Here is a 16,623-nt window from a genome sequence, read left to right on the forward strand (position 1 = left end):
AGAAATAAGGATTTTATAAGAATTCAAAGACAAAACTATGCATAAAAATCACTAACCGAAATCACAAGAACACAAATATAAATTCATCACTTTCATCACATGATTTGTCCATAAAATATGAGATAAAATCTGGAGAAAACACTAATAAAAGATTAAGAGATGAATTAGGATGAACAAAACGTATTGGGTTTGCCAAAATAAGTATTGGGTGAAGCCATAAAGTAAAGGCATGCATTGGGCAAACAAAGTAAGCTGACAGAATCCATCTTCTGTCTTTGAACGGGAAAACTGGGCATGTGAGGGAATTTTCAAGAAAAACTTTCAAAATAAAAGTTATAGAGGAACGAGTTAAGAATAACCACCAACTGGAATTACTCAAAAATACTCAACCAAACGAAAGATATGATTTTTCTACTGAAACTAGTCAAAACTGTAATTTGGTATGAATATTTTATAAACTTTAACAATTTTTAAGGTTCCAGGAGGTCATACTTGGTGGAAAGTAATTTCAATGTGTTGTGAACTTAAAATAAAATCATGGGATTTTTCTAACAATCAGAACATCAAGAACTTTTATAAAACTTCTGATGTCGCATGCAGTGCCCATTCGGGACAGTTTGTGTTTGGATAATTTTTAAGGACACCAAACATTATCTAAAAATTCACCAAAAATTCACAAAAATACTAGATACATATAAGTCACTGTGTAAAAATCATGAAGGTCCAAATAATTCGGCTTGACCCTAAAATAGTAGCTAACATTTCATAAAAATCTGAATTAAAAACATAAAATTTGAAAGGAAACTAACCATTTGTATAATGGGCTAAAAGATGCACTAAAGACCATAGTGGGCTAACCCGGCCAAATACTAAACCCATAGAACCATAAATCAGTAGGCCCACTTCGCCAAACAAACCATAAAGTCCAATAACCAATATAACTCATTATGCTCATAACCCAAATAAGGTTAAGCCCAATAACTAAATTAAGCCGAAGTCACTTAAAAACCCATCACGCTTTGGCCCAATTGATAATGGCCCATAACACCTAAACGAATTTCATGAGATAAGTGTAATCAAAATAAAACAAAGATAATTAAGTAAGATAGACATAAGTAATTGTATTAACCAAGCTATATATTGATATCACAAATGCTAATTCGCGCCAAAATCGGTTACACAACAAATGATGAATAAGGATAACATAACTTAATATGGCATTTCTATATGATAACCTAATATATCACGTGGAACCACAATTGAAGCCAAGTTACCGAGAACCTAACAACTTATAACTACGCATGTAATGAAAGTAACATTTTACACCATCAATCTCTACAACCAAAACGATGCGAGTGTTACCAATATACATGGATGCCACAATTGATAGCAACATAATGAAAATGGCATTTCCAAGTGATGACTTAAGATAGGAACTTATGTATATTGGTCCTCTCGTAGGGATAGGCTTGGCTTTGATATACGAATGAGGAGCATAAGGAATATATGATCAAGGAAGCTATAGATGGGAAGTACCCATTTTGGATAAGTATATATAATGCTCTGCATATCAAGGTGAGTCATAGCCCCCTTTCAAACTCTTTTATGTGTTTTACTTTATGGGTGAAAAAGCATGATAAATAAAAATGGTTATCTTTTATGAAATGATACTTTGAAAGAATATTTATGAAATGAAATTTATGATCTATGTTCAATGTGATATATGTTATATGATGAGCTTGAGTACTGTTAAACTAGTCCCCGCTACACTACTATTAACTCCTTGAGGCCTGTAGTTAGAGAGTTGCGCAACTAGGATTCGTCCCCTCACTCACATCAGCGGTGACAGGTTGTTTGGCCGCCTACGTGGCCGCCTTCAACAGTGTCGGTCGTGGGGTGCTCTAATCTACTTTATATTTAGTCGTCTCCATGGCACGACTTCTTTATTATTAATTATTGCACATAATTGACAAAATGTGCCTTTATATCATAATTTTTCAGGGCAAGTTATTATTATCATTATTTGGACGTGAAAGGGTCTTAGTAGTGGCTCAAGCATTTACTCATCAAATTATGCCTTTGGCTAAATGGGAAATTTATGTTATTCATGGATGGATATTATGTTTTGAACATACGGTTTGGGTATCGGTCCCTATATGAAATCTTGAAAGTTGTTGAAATTGGTGACATTGAAATATTGATAACCGAATGATTTTGGTATGATATATGATTAATCGATATATATACTTTTTCTCTCGTGATGATTTGACAAATGAGAACTTTGTAAGTTACCATGGATTTTTCCAAGTCTTGAAACGACATTATGTTATTTGGAAAGCTTGATATTTGGAGATGAGAATTCTATCGGACATATGGTTAGGCATCGAGATTTACTTAAAAACCTATGCACTCACCAACTACGTTTTCGTAGTTGACACTTTTTCTTCATGCTTTTCAGGAATTAGCATAAGCTTTGAGGATTTATATGCATCATGATTGTCTGCATTGCACTTCGGAGTCTAAGATCAAACCTTGTGATGGGTAATGGAATCCGCCTTGATCATTGTAGTATACTATTTCATGTGCTTGTTATTTGTTTCGTGGACTTAATGCCCAAGTGCGGTAGACGTATTGTATTTGGGAATTGGTTCACATGCTTGTACATTTGTAAAATTCTTTTATCGAATAAAGCTATGGTGAATGTTATTTATAATCCTTTGTTTTGAATACTCGACTTTCTGTACATCTCATTGTTCCACCTTAGTTGGAGTGTTACATTAAGACCTCGTATAACCAAAAGAAAACATGGAGATTCAGATTAAACATGCTTTCAATTTTGTAGACAACTAAACCTATTTAGTCATCTACTATAAAATAAATCCACAAAAACCTATTCACTGAATCCAAACCTACGAAGTCATAACATATATCTATACATAAAAATTGAGTTTTATAGATACAATTATTATCAATAAATAAAAAATACACGTTAAAAAAAAACATAAAATTTTTTTTACTTTATGAAAATCCACAATATAGTTTCAAAGAAACACAAAGAAGAAATTAATTCATGGAAACTAATATGGTTCCGAAGGAAACGGAGATCAAATTTTCGCATAGTTAAAATATTATAATTATAATAACCAATCTACCAATAATAATAACCAAGAAAAAAGATTCAAAAGGGTTTAACAATGATATTTTCTAGCAATAGATCTAAAATAAGTAAAGGTTATAAGTTTATAACAATATATATTGTATACCAATACCAACAATAATAATAACGAAGAAAAAAAAGTAAAAAGAGCTCACCACATCATCTAACACACAAATTATAAAAAAAAAGTACATCAATTAATATATCGAAAACGATAGTGTTTCCCCTAAAAAAATAAGATATCTATATCTATATACCCTTATAAAACAAACTGACACCTCATCCTTAAACTTTTAAGAACTTGATATGTCTAATTTACCCCAATCTTAATACATAACTATTTTCATTCTATACACTGTGACTAAAATATCCTTACAAAAATTTCAGATTCTATCTCTCCCTCACACACAAACACATAACAAAAAAACCTAACTTATAATTCAACCCCCCCCCCTCCCTTCATATCCTACCTTAAACGTTGTCTATTTTTTGCCGCTACAATGCGCGGGCACCCATCTATCGAAACAATACATCCTCACAATATATATATATGTATGGGGGAAGTGAAGGTGGTGTTGTTATGCACCCAACTTGGGTGAAATCCTTCTCACATGCTAGTTTTTAAATCATAAAATACATGGGGGTCAATTATTTATTCATTATATATTAAATTTTAAAAAAAATTCGTATGTGAGAGGGATTTCACCCAAGTTGGGTGCATAACAGTACCACCTTCACTTTTCCATATATATATGAGGGAAGAGAATATGTGGCTATATTGTACCTAAGCTTGGGTATAGAACCCCTCACATGCCAACTTTTTAAACCATAAAATTCATGGGGGCCATGTGATTTATTCATTTTGAAACAAATATTAAAAAATTGATATGTGAGGGGATCTATACCCAAGCTTGGGTACAAGAGCCACATATTCATTTTTCCCTATATATTAAAAGATGAGAAATCGTCAACTAAACCGATCGAATGCACGGCATTTAATTGTGAAACCATGCCCCTCTACAAAACTAAAACCTGCTTCACAAGAGAACTTTATATTTGAAATTCCTTAAAATGTTTTTCCCATGTTTTGAACTCGAGACCTACAAAATGTAAATTTGGTGGTCAACCACTGAGCTATAATGAGAAATTATAAATTGAACGCTTAATTGTTGAACATATAATATGATAATAAGAAAACAATTGATTTTATTTAACTAAATTTATCCTTTAGCCGTTGTTTCAATATACTTTTTATTAAACCAATTTTTTTCATTTTTTTGGACATTCGAAATATTTTATTAAGTTAAAGACTAGCGAGAAGCTATGAGTACAACCAAGAATACAAAAGCAAATGTCAAAACATAGAAAGGAAGAAAGTGCAGGGAAGCTCTAAAAACTAAATGAAATCCAATTTTTCCAGCCGATTAAAGCTCTGGAGGATCTATGAGTTAACCATAGGAAGCTTAGGGACTTGAGTTCTTTGACTACATATCGGAGGTATGGGGCTTTATTTGTGAAGATGGAGTCATTACGGTCTGCCAGAGGACCCAACAGTAGGCTAGGATAACCAAGCTTACATATTTTGCCCTTATTTTGTCTACACCGGTGTTTCTTTGTAGTTCAAATAGTTCCCTAAAATTTGATGGTTTTGCCATGGGGAGACGACACCATGAAGAGAGGATTGTCCATAAAGAGTCGGCAAATTAGCATTGAAGGAACAACGGAATCACGGTTTCATCGTGGTTGTTGCATAGGAGGCAGGAAGGTGAAGCAACCGCTATGTTACGTTAGAGTAGTTGATCTTTGGTATGAAGGCGGTTTAGTTCCAGACGCCATCCCAGGATGTTAACTTTGTGGGGTGCTAATCTATTCCATGGAAATATCCATGGTCCGTGTGTTGTGTTCTGGAGGCTGAGTCGCATAGACTTAGTGGTGAAGTGTTCAGAAGGGTCGGGTTTCTAGGACCAGGTATCATCATTGTCTGCGAGATTGGTACACGAGATTTGAGATAACATGGCTTGCATCTGTTGGAGTTCATTGGGGAAGAGGGGTATCTCGACGAGGACCATTCCCATTGGGAAAAACGTCTGTTGCCGGTACACCACTCTATAACGAAGCATCTTTTGTTTCTTTCTAACTCGTACAAATCTGGAAATTGGACTAAGAACGGGGCTTGGCCACTCCAAGTGTCTAGCCAAAAACAGATAGTGTTTGTTTCCATTACCAACATGACCTGTGATAAGAGACTCCAAACAAACATTAAAAGGGGCGAGATGGAAGTTTAGTTTGGCAATGGTTTTCCAAACTCCTACAAAGTCTGATTTTACAGGGACAAGTGAATGATTCCGATTTGATAAATGGATGGATGAGATAACACGTCCCCAAAGACAGGGTGGGTCCTCGCGGAAGCGCCACCACCATTTTAAAAGTAAAGATAGGTTCTTAACATGTAAGCAGCCTAAGCCTAACCCTAACCCGTCCGAATCCATAGGGCAATGATTTTGTCCCAAGCAATCCAAGATATTTTTTTTCTAGAGATCGACCCTCCCAAAAAAAGAATCGACGAATGGACTCAAATTTTGATATGACACTTAAGGGGGCCTTATACAAAGAGAAGAAATAAGTTGGGAGACTGTCAAGCACGGATCGAATCAAAGTTATTTGACCACCCAAAGAGAGAGATTTCCATTGAGATAACCTATTTTCGAAGGTATGAATTACCGGGGACCAATTTTTGACTAAATTAATATTGGAACCCACGACGAGGCTCATGGGGAACTCGACACTTTTGCAATGACTATACTGGTGGAGATAGCTGTAGCATCTGGAGGCAGGTTATCTATACTGGTGGAGTATACTGCTACAGCTCCAATCGACACTTCACAAGTCAAAAATTGGACTTGTGAAGATTGACTTTTAGTCCAGAGGCCAAATAGAAGCATCTCAAGATCCGAGCTATATTTGACATATGGGTCGTGGACCAAGAACCAATGAGTATGACATCGTCCGCATATAGGAAGTGGGAAACAATTAAACTATAAAATTAATTTTGTTTTATAGACTTAGTAGTAAACGAGAGAAAGGTATCTGTGCGTTGCAGCGGTGATTGAGGTGGCGACCGGCGGTAGCGGCGGTGGTGGCGGCGGAGATTGGTGGTGGTGGCGGTGACGCCGGTGAGTAGTGGAAGTTATAGATGTAATGTGACTATGATGTATGGTACATCATGCATTAAAATGTGTACATTGTTGAAATATAAAATCAATATTGAAATTTTGAGTTCAATGTTGAAAATTAAAAGTTGATTACTTTATAATATAGTATAGATTTATTAATATATTTATATATTTATATAGAATAAAGTAATAAAGGATATAACTCGAAAGGGAATAGATTAATCCTCCTAATATAATAGCTTAAAAATTTTCCTAACTTTTAGATGAGGACATGTAGAAAAATCAGGAGATGGGATTAGGAAAGAAAATTAATGGTATCCACATGTCACCATTTAAAGTTATTAGGAAGATTTTTAGGCTAACTTGTTAAGAAGATAAGTCATTTTCCAACTATAAATTAAGTTAAGCAACATACTGATGAGTGTCCATTTTGTGATGATTTTCTATATCATTAGGTCGTGTTTTAATGTCTAAATGAGTTAAGAAATGTGAATTTTTGGTACTTAATGGGATGACATGTTATGATAGGTTCACAAGGCGTGCAAGTGAAGGCAAACTTCTCTACTCAACTTAACACGAGGCCACAAGACATTTGGACGAAGATTAGCAAGTGGAACATGAAGAATTTGAGGCTGACATGAAGCATACGACCATGTGTTAGTATTTTGGGCATAACTTCTTCATACGGGCTCCATTTCTGACGAGTAAGCTATCCACAGAAAGGCGAGAGAAAGATCTACAACTTTCGTGTTGGACCTGGAGCCCCTAGCGCCGATCATTTCACTCCAGCACCGGGCTGGAAGTGATCCTGAAGCAACCAGAGACGCTGGGACCATCTTGAGCGCCTGTGGGAGCCATCCAGCGGAGCTGGGACATAACCAGCAGAGCTGGGAGCCAGCCAATGCCGCTGGGACTTCTGCCAGCGCCGCTCCCAAGGTCGGTTCAGCTAGGGTTTATCCAAAAACCTATAAATACCCCTCTAAAACCCTAGGTCCAAAACATACTCACTCCAGACGAATTGTGAGTCGTTTCTAGGGTATTTTCACCACATCTAAACCTTCGTAACACCCTCATGTCATCCGATAATCAAACATCAATCCTTAACAACATCATCATCATAATCATCAATCAAGAAGGCATTGGTCTTGCTCAAGAGGTTCGGCCAAGAAAAAACAAAGGAGGCAGCAGCCGCGACTTTGGATCTTCTAAGTCAACATCAAAATCAACCAGCCACATACCTTTTAGTTTGATCATTCTTCTTTACTTTCATTATTGTTTTAGGGTTACATTATTGCAAGACTTGTTTATCATACAATTGTTACTATGGATCTTTTTATGATAATGATTGTTAGTAGTATTTGTTTTGCCATGAGTAACTAAATTAGTTTGCATCTGCTTGGATAATGTGACCATGCCGGTATAGTGATATTAATTATTTATAGTTGTTGAACTGTTTTATGCTTGACCGTCGATCCATAATTGTTTAGGTTTAAATACTTGAATGAATATGAAAGTATAGTTAAAGTGGGTTGGGGACTTGACAGGAAGCCAAACTGCTTGGGTGACTTGATAGGAATCCCGTTAAACTATAAAGGTTAGGTCATAAAAACAGACTTAGTTTATAATCTTAATTAGGGGACTTAACAGGAAGCTTAATTAAAGGGTTAGGTGACTTGACAGGAATCTTGACCACTTAGACCGGGGGACTTAACAGGAAGCTTGGTCGTGAAGCTTGGTCGTGATTAGTCGTTCAACAGTTATAAGTAATTTGGTAGATGATCTAGGCGACATGTGAACTATTTCCAAGTAGATGTATCGTTTTTAATATTATTGTCTTGAATTTACTTTTTTCAAAAATCTTTTCGTTGTGTCTTCCGACACCGCCTGCCCCGGTAATACCGGATTTTACTGTCTTTTAATATTATTAGTTTAAGCATCGTGACAACTCGGTCACAACCCCCAACAATCTTAGAATTACACCTAGCTACATTCTTAGAACATAGTTCCTGCAATGATCCTGTTCTTACCTATTTGCTATACTATAAACGAACGGCCATGAGTGAGTGTAGTAGAGAAGTTAACCTTGTAATATAAATTTAAAACTTGTTAGGAATTTAAGTTAACGAATCTCTCTCATCACATACCACTTTTTTGTTTGATTCGGTTTGAATGGATTATATTGATTGGTTTTCCTAGGAAACTAAAAACCAAACGGAAATGTTCTTTTTAAGGAAAACCATAAGGCTGTTCGGAGTGGGGGATCCCCGACGCCGCCCGCTACACCGCCCCGAGGGGCGGCTATGGCCAAAAAAATGCACTCCCGATCGATATTCATCGCCCATTTTGTGTGAGATTTCCAAAAAATCCGGCCGTTGCAACGGCCCCAAACAAAAAAAAACACATTTTTTTTTTATCATTTGTCTCTTAATCTCTCTCTCTCTATATATATATATACATATATATACACACACACCTACTTGTACAAGGAAGAAGTGGCGGTGGTGAGGGAGGGATTTCCGGCGGCAGCAGTTAGCAAGGAAGAAGAGGGGAGGGATTTCCGGCGGCAGCAGTGGCGGTGGTTAACCGGTGGTGGTGATCGATTTCCGGCGGTAGCAGATAGATAGATCAATTTCCGGCGAGTTTTCAGACGAGATTTCTTCCACTTTCTTTCCGGTGTGTTCTTTTAATTTGTTTGCAATCAGTAGATCGAGAGAGAGAGATAGAATAGAGATAGAGATTTGTTTGTGTTTTTGATCGGCAAAGAGATCGATAGCAATAGATCGATCGATAGAATAGAGATATGAAGACGTGGGTTTGTGTTTTCAAGAGCCATTGATAGAATAGAGAGAGATAGATATACTGATATGTGCATTGGCAGTGGTTGTGGTGTATAATATAATTTTTATTTTTTTGGTTTTTGTTTATATTTAATGATTTAAAAAATAAAATAGGGGCAGCCCCAAAGATTAGTCTCACTCCAAGAAAAAGGAAAGGCATCTCTTTGACGAAGCCCCCATCACGTGTCGGAAGTCACCCTCGCTTGGGGAGCCTCAAAGTCCCCCACTCCGAACAGCCTAAACCATAGTTTTTGATTTATTTTTTTTCTTTAATTTCAGCTTTTCATTTGTCCGTCAATTTTGTTTTCACTTTAAGTTTTGCACACCCGACACCCCTATATGTTATCTTTACTTCTTTATTACTATATAAAAATTATCCTCCCTCTCTTGGTTATAAATAATTAAAAAAAGAATAAGTTTAGATATTACCCAATTCCCCTTATAAAACTCTTTTGTTAAAAAAGTTATAAGGAAATTACTCAATTTGTCATTAATAAATTAGTTTACATCATTTATTCGACTGATTAACACAATCACACCAAAAACTTACCTTTTAAAAAAAACTTTAATATTTCTTTTACATCAACCTACATTACTCGGCGCCGTCGCCACCAGACCATTGTCGCGCTACTGCCGTGACATTACGCGAGTACATCACAATACATCTCTACTCCCTAATAAAGCAAATATCTCGTATTAAATATTTATGTCTTTGAAATACTTTATTTGCCCTTGGACTTTTTTGGTTTTTTTTTCTTTACATAACTACCTAAAATCCCTAATAAAGCAGACCGACTTTCCCACTACTGTCGTCGCATTTCACGGGTACCATGCTTGTTAATTTAAATATTGAACTAATCACTAAAATAAGATGTAAACCTTTATGCTTTCGAATAGCTAAAATAGAAATCAAATCTCCTAATATCAAAGCTTAATCTGTAATATTTAATAAAAATAATAACAAGTTATTTTTAAAAGTGTTAAAAAGTTGTGTAATATTTTCACATAACACCCTTATAATATTTTCATCTACACTACTCTTTTAACATTAATGTTAAAACTTAAAATTACAATATTAATGTTTTTATTTTTTTAAATATCCCCATTAAACTTTTACATCAATTATCTACATATCTAACACCAACAATCGCCTCCACCACCATATCGTCGCCGCCATCTTATACACTCTAATAATTCGGCACATCATCATATGTTATACTTTTGGTATTTTATGGTAATGCTAAAAGTTCTTAGTATTTAAAAATATGTTATACTTTTAGTGATGTTGCCTGATGCATTATGATCGCTAAACAACACTGGTCAGGAATAAAAATCGAAAAACACAAAAAAAAAAAAAAAAAAACAAAAACAAAAAACATCAAACTTAATTTAATTGAGGAATCGTAGTGCACAAACATAAAAAACGAGACAGTGTAAAAATTTAATTCATTACGAGTACATATAAGAGAAAACAAAAATGTCAAAGATGAACTTAGAGTAACATCAAACTTTGCACCTATTCTTCTTGGATTTATCTTCGTCTATCTTTGATTCTAACAAATTAAAAATTATTGTGTTTTTTCTTCCAGGTTCCAACGGTATGCAGATTATCCGATGAGCCCTATATTTGCCAGCCAAGTTAACAAAGTTGGCTCAGGTGGAATCCCCAGTAACACATGAAGTCTGAAGCATAAAATTAGGTGGTGAGCTAAATTTATTTGAGGAGCTTATTTATTATGAAACCGCAATAAGCCCAGTTACATATCCAAATACTTCCTTAAAGAACTATTATAAAGAAGCCTACTTGGGGAAAGTATGAGCATTAAAATAGTCGATAATCTATAAATATGTACAAGATATATTTGGCCGGGTACATAATTAAAGGAAATGCACAAATAATGGGATGTGCCCTAGGGGATTACTTAAGATATCTCTATTAGTGTCTGCTGGGGGAAAAGTAGTGAGCAATGCTAGAACCTCGTTTTACAATGTTTTGTCGCTTCTGCGGCCGAACCCAAGTACGAAGTTCTTCCTGTATCTCCGGTGGTAACTCATCAACCACGGATTGGTCGATTTCATTAACATTGTAACTCCATGTATTTGTTCTCTCATTTTGACTCTGGGTCAAGTTTTCACCCTTCTTATTCGGTTGTTCTACCCCTTCAAAGAGTATATCAGTTATCATTTCAGATACTAAACTACGTAGAAAAAGACGAATCAAGTATGACAATGTTTATTGCTAAAAGTTTGAGCCGAAATTGATCTAATACCTGATGGTGAGCAATTTGTTTCTTGAGAGGCACTGGAATTTTCTTGTTTTGATGAAGAGTAAGCATTGCTTTGGAGAAATCTCAGGATGGAAGATGTTCCCTGCAACATGTAGGATCTTGAGAATAAACTCAGAGCATCGTAGAGTGGTACACTCCACCCATTGCATATAAAGTAGATCAAAAGAAAACATACATTAACTTTTGTTGTCTTTCTTTTCTGGTTGTATAATCTTATTTCATTATTTGAGTGCTTTATCTTCGTTTCTTTCTCAGGTAAGCCTGGTTGTAGTCCATTCTGTTTCGAAGTCGAACAGCTATCAGTTCCTGCACAGAATTTGCCTCAGGAAACAGGTAAAAACAGAGAAAAAAAAAAGCAGCAGACAGTGCAAGATAATATAAGAAGGGAACCTGAAGATAACTGGAAAGCTTCTCTAGTGAAATCGCCACTAGCCTGCTTTGGTAAAGAGAAACACAAAGTAACTTCAACAAAATAGCAGAAAATTTCCAGGATAGAAAAACTTATGATATGTGAAAAGTAGAAATTCAAATAATCCAGACCTCATCTTTACATGCATTCTCATGCCTGTCGGAACTAGAGATATCATGTGCAATTGAAGTTGGTTCCACATCATAATCAGTTTGCTGTTCAGTCTGATGAGAGACACAAGGTCTTTCAGATCCTAGATAAACGTATTATATAATTAAATACTATAACAAGCCAGATACAATATCTATGAAACCATTATTAAAAAAGAGTTGCTACTTGATGGTGATAAATTATCATCTTCAGGAACAATTTTTTCAACAGGCGGTTCTGATGAAGCGTGTAACTGATCAGGACCATGGAAGTACCTTGTGATCGAAGAAGTACCCTAGTAAAAGTCATAAAACATACGAATCACATTACTCCACGTGAAAAAAATAAAAATTTCATTAAAGTTATATTTTTAGGATATAACACACTGCTTACAGATGGTATAGCAACAATTTTGCAGGCTGAAACAGACAGATTAGTAATTCCCCATCCACCGCACTGGTTTGCCAAGGGATTTGTGTATGACCCAAGGTATTCACGTAACCCAGCTTGGAAAAGATTTACCGCATCTTCTTGCATCTTTCCTGCCCCATATCTCAAAGGACATGATTTTGAAGGGAACTTTTTGTGTGAATCTGTATCTGTAGACTGCGAAAAGTACAAGAAAAAGGACATTTAAATGTTCAATTTATAAGATGCTTCAAAATATGGTTAAGAACCAAGAATGGAGTTTGAAGAAATAATACTAACCTTATAAGCATTAGCATGCAGTGTAAGTGTATGGGCAATTCGTTTATTCTTTTCCAGATCCGATTGAAGGCGTTCACTTAATTCATCACAAAGTTCTTTCAGCCAATTTTCAACCTGAGAAGTTAGATCCAAGTTTAGCAAGCATTGATTGACTTCACTGCTTGAGAAGATAACTAAGATGCAGAAAATCAATATCTACTCTTCATATAAGACCAACATAATAATATATCTAAAAGAGAATGATGCAGCAGTTCATATGCCAGTAAATTATGGTAACTAAGATACTTACAGCAGAAAGAGTTTTTAAAGCCCTAGGTCCAGGAAATGTCTTCCCGGACCCATGGCTCTTAGGGAGCACACGACCCTCAACTTCATCCCCGCTAATACCCCTCGCAATATTCCACAGCCAGGTGCTGGAAAATATTTGGAAAGAAGAAAAGCAATTTACTATAAATCAATATTTACAAGATAAGCACCCTTTTTACATGAATAAATATAGTATGTTTGCTGGAAACTTTATATGACCAGCGGCAAACTTATCTACTCCATATATTATAATGATTACTATGTACCCGGTATTGACACCATAAAACTCTTGTAGTTTTTCCTCAGAAAACTGCAATAAATCCCCAACAGTATTTACACCAAGGTCAGTTTGCAGAGAGCTCCCAAGCTTCCCACCAAGTTGTTTCCTATGGTGGCACGTCAGCGAAGGATATTAGGTAGATACAAAACACGCCAATTATGTACAAAGTAACAAACTCACATCTTCTTTATAGGCAACGGTTCAAGAAGATCTTTCACTGACGAGGATGTGACAATAGTTTGTTGTGCAGGTTTATTCATACCACTTGCTAGTTTAGCCAGCATCTGCAAGATTCCCCAAAATAAGTGTGTAACATTTTATGTTTTTTTAAAAAAAACAATGCTGTCCATATAATATTAGTGATGCAACTATTTCTAAGAGTGCAGAGAAAAGAAAAAAAAAGAAAGAAAGAACTACTTTGTTATGAGCAATCCCTGCAGAACATGTAAATTCAGTCTCTCGTAGAACTTGCAACCTGAGTTCAGCAACAATAATAGCTCCACATGCTAGCAGCTTATCACGGTGATCAGCATCTGGCCGCTGCAGCCATTCCATCACAGTTTCTTTGTCATCTTTTCCATCCTGAACATTTTTCAGAAAGAAATCCAATAATAAAAAAAGTTCTGCAGGCTTTTTGGCATTTAATATAAAGATAAAAATGATTCATTCCACGACCAAATACGTATACCAATGCTTCCTATACTAATATGAAAATAATGAAAACTTGTGCACTGAAACACTCCCATATAAAGAAGCCACAACATGCACGCAGAAAAAGAAGAGACGTAAAACTCAATGACGTATATGTAATATTGTTTAACAGATAGATTCACATGTGATGACAATAACACCCATTTGATATAAGAGCAAAATCTTTGTTGTCTTACCGCTTTAAGCCCCAAAACATGTGATTTGAGAACTTCTTCACTGATACTCTCCAAGCTTTCTAATGGTGTTTCTTTCAACATTCTTTCAGCAGCATCAGTGAGGTCCAGGTACACTTCATCAATCGATGCGCGCTCACATCGCCCCTTCCTTGAAAGAATGGAAACAACCTGCAAATAGTTGAAGTAATTACATCGATTTCTACCAGTTGGTCACCCAAAATAGATGCAAAACTTAAACCCTTCCAAAAGTTATAATCTTTATGAACCTCTGAACCTGCATTCCGATATATGGTCAAGTCAGCTTTACCACGAGACACAGGGACTTGGACCAACTGAATTTGTGGACAAGCTTTCTTTGCCTCATCACCTCTCATTGAGCTTAACACCAGACAAGAATTGTATTAATAGATTACCAGAATTCAGTATGCAAAAAAAAAAAAATTAGAATCACGTCACATAAAATCCCAGATGTTAAAAATGAGTAATACCGTTTCACCCCATCTTTCCTGGCCTCGTAGCCGACAGCAATCAGACCTCCACCTTTCCAAGAATTGTATTGTACTACAGCCGTTGGCTGACCTCTTAGATGAGGTTGTTTTCGTTGCTCCACTAAGAAAAAAAAGTAAAACCATCAAAGAGGACCAAAGATACAATGAGCTGAAAGAATATATATATATATATATATATATATAGTCTTGGGATCAGGTGATATCAACCCTGCTATGTGAGAAGATCAAAAAGATAAAACTTCTAAATGACTTATCACACCTTCAAAATTAGTATTTTTGACCTTTTTATCACAATCCTTATAAGATACTCAAAGTAATGAAAAAATCTGTTATAGTATAACTTCATTGTGAACATTTTATATAAGTTATGATATCAATGATTTCACTTACGGTTAAGCCTTCACGTCATATGTATAACAGAACTTTCTCAATGAAAATTTTGTACAAAGAAAAGGTTTTTAAATATGTAAAACATCATGTGGAATTCAATATTTATTATCTCACATTTGGGAGTTAATCACAACTGAACCCAACCCTACATAGAAGCCACTTTTACAATACATCTCCCGAAAACAAACACTCCTATATATAGAAGCCAAACATATGAACTGACGAGTGTGTATCGTTTTTTCAAATTAACATTTTTCGATGAAAAAACTTCCCAGAGGCAAAAAAAAGATTTATATTGAGATGGTCTAGAGGAATTTTTCCCAGCTCTTACAACATTAACAATATCAATTCCAAGAAAAGTTTCAAATTTTATTAAAAGATTTAAGTTCCACACAATATAAGCATTCTAAGTTTAATATATACAAGAACAGTACCCGCGCGTTGCGGTGGTGATGGAGGTGATGGCAAGATGGTGATGTAATGGCGGCGGCAGCGGCGGTGATGGGGTGATCTACTTGACGGGCTCCGGCCTTAGCCGTACGGACTCCGCCCTTAGATTTAAAAATTCGTCATAAGTATATCGAATGACCACTCTAATGAAAGAGCATAAAATTTTAAGACACCCATATAATTTTTATAGTACGGTTTTTGATATAAAGATTTTAAATGAAATAGAATAATAAAATGATTTATGGAGGAGAGAGAAAAAAAAATGATTGGTTGAGATTTGAGGAGAGATAAAGGGTATTTTAAGTAAAAATAGAATAGATTGGAGGGGCATTGTGGGGAAAGGTACTTAAATTCAATATTGAAAATTTAAGTTGAATGTTGAAAATCTAGAGGAAATCTGCTTTATAATATAGTATAAATATATAATAGAATTTGGACTAAAGTTAAATACATTTTCAAGAATACTAAAATTAGTATAAACCTTGAAAAATTAATCATTTTTTTAAAGGATTTATGGGTTTTATCACATGATTGGATAGTAATTTAGTGGGGAACAATTCACAGTTATATGTATGATAAATATAATAAATATAAATAATGAAAACCTAAGTAATAGATACAACTATACAAGTATTAAGTGTGTGTATGTATATATATATATATAATATAGATAGATACAGAAATGAAAAGAGAAGAAAAGGGGGAACCTTGAACATAAAAGCAATCCATGTCGACATGAGCAATAATTCTGGAATCAGACGTTTCTGGTCGCGCCACCGGCATCTTCTTCTTGCTGCCTTTTAATTTTTCCCTCCAAATTGGAAGTTACAGAAAGCAAAAGGAAGGGTTTTAAGATGGGTAGAAAAAAGAAACGGGTCGAGTTTTAAGGAATGTTTAAAATGTATTATCGGTATTTAAATCCGGTAATTTTAATCCCGGTATTACCATTCCGGTATTTTCGGTATTTATATTTATTTTTTTTTGAAGTTGTTTTTAATAAAATTTTATGATACTTTAATGTTAGTTTTTTATTTGTGAACTTTAAACCATATATTTTGTTATGAAATACCTAAAATTTG

The 16,623-nt window shown here is 35.2% G+C and overlaps 1 protein-coding gene across 1 annotated transcript; it reads right to left on the reverse strand.

The window, feature by feature from the left end:
* Positions 1-10,573: 10,573 nt before the first annotated feature.
* On the reverse strand, positions 10,574-16,367 carry LOC122605283 (DNA polymerase eta). The gene is made up of 17 exons (XM_043778191.1): positions 16,252-16,367; positions 14,684-14,804; positions 14,462-14,573; positions 14,196-14,363; positions 13,726-13,890; positions 13,489-13,592; positions 13,295-13,414; positions 13,012-13,135; positions 12,723-12,836; positions 12,408-12,620; positions 12,201-12,309; positions 11,996-12,117; positions 11,846-11,888; positions 11,631-11,761; positions 11,438-11,537; positions 11,145-11,327; positions 10,574-10,850 (listed from the first exon to the last, which is right to left on the reverse strand). Exons 1-17 carry the CDS (start codon positions 16,325-16,327, stop codon positions 10,807-10,809), a joined length of 2,049 nt encoding a protein of 682 aa, XP_043634126.1. The 5' UTR covers positions 16,328-16,367; the 3' UTR covers positions 10,574-10,806.
* Between the last annotated feature and the right edge of the window lie 256 nt (positions 16,368-16,623).

This window comes from Erigeron canadensis, chromosome 6 (genome assembly GCF_010389155.1).
Source record: "Erigeron canadensis isolate Cc75 chromosome 6, C_canadensis_v1, whole genome shotgun sequence".
Taxonomy (NCBI): Eukaryota; Viridiplantae; Streptophyta; class Magnoliopsida; order Asterales; family Asteraceae; genus Erigeron; species Erigeron canadensis.

Excerpts from the sequence above, each read along its gene's own strand:
- LOC122605283 (XM_043778191.1), bottom strand. The coding sequence starts at position 16,327 with ATGCCGGTGGCGCGACCAGAAACGTCTGATTCCAGAATTATTGCTCAT. Across the intron at positions 13,136-13,294 it reads TTTTATGGTGTCAATACCGG|CACCTGGCTGTGGAATATTG; the intron begins GTACATAGTAAT and ends AATATTTTCCAG. Across the intron at positions 11,889-11,995 it reads AGAATGCATGTAAAGATGAG|GCTAGTGGCGATTTCACTAG; the intron begins GTCTGGATTATT and ends TTACCAAAGCAG.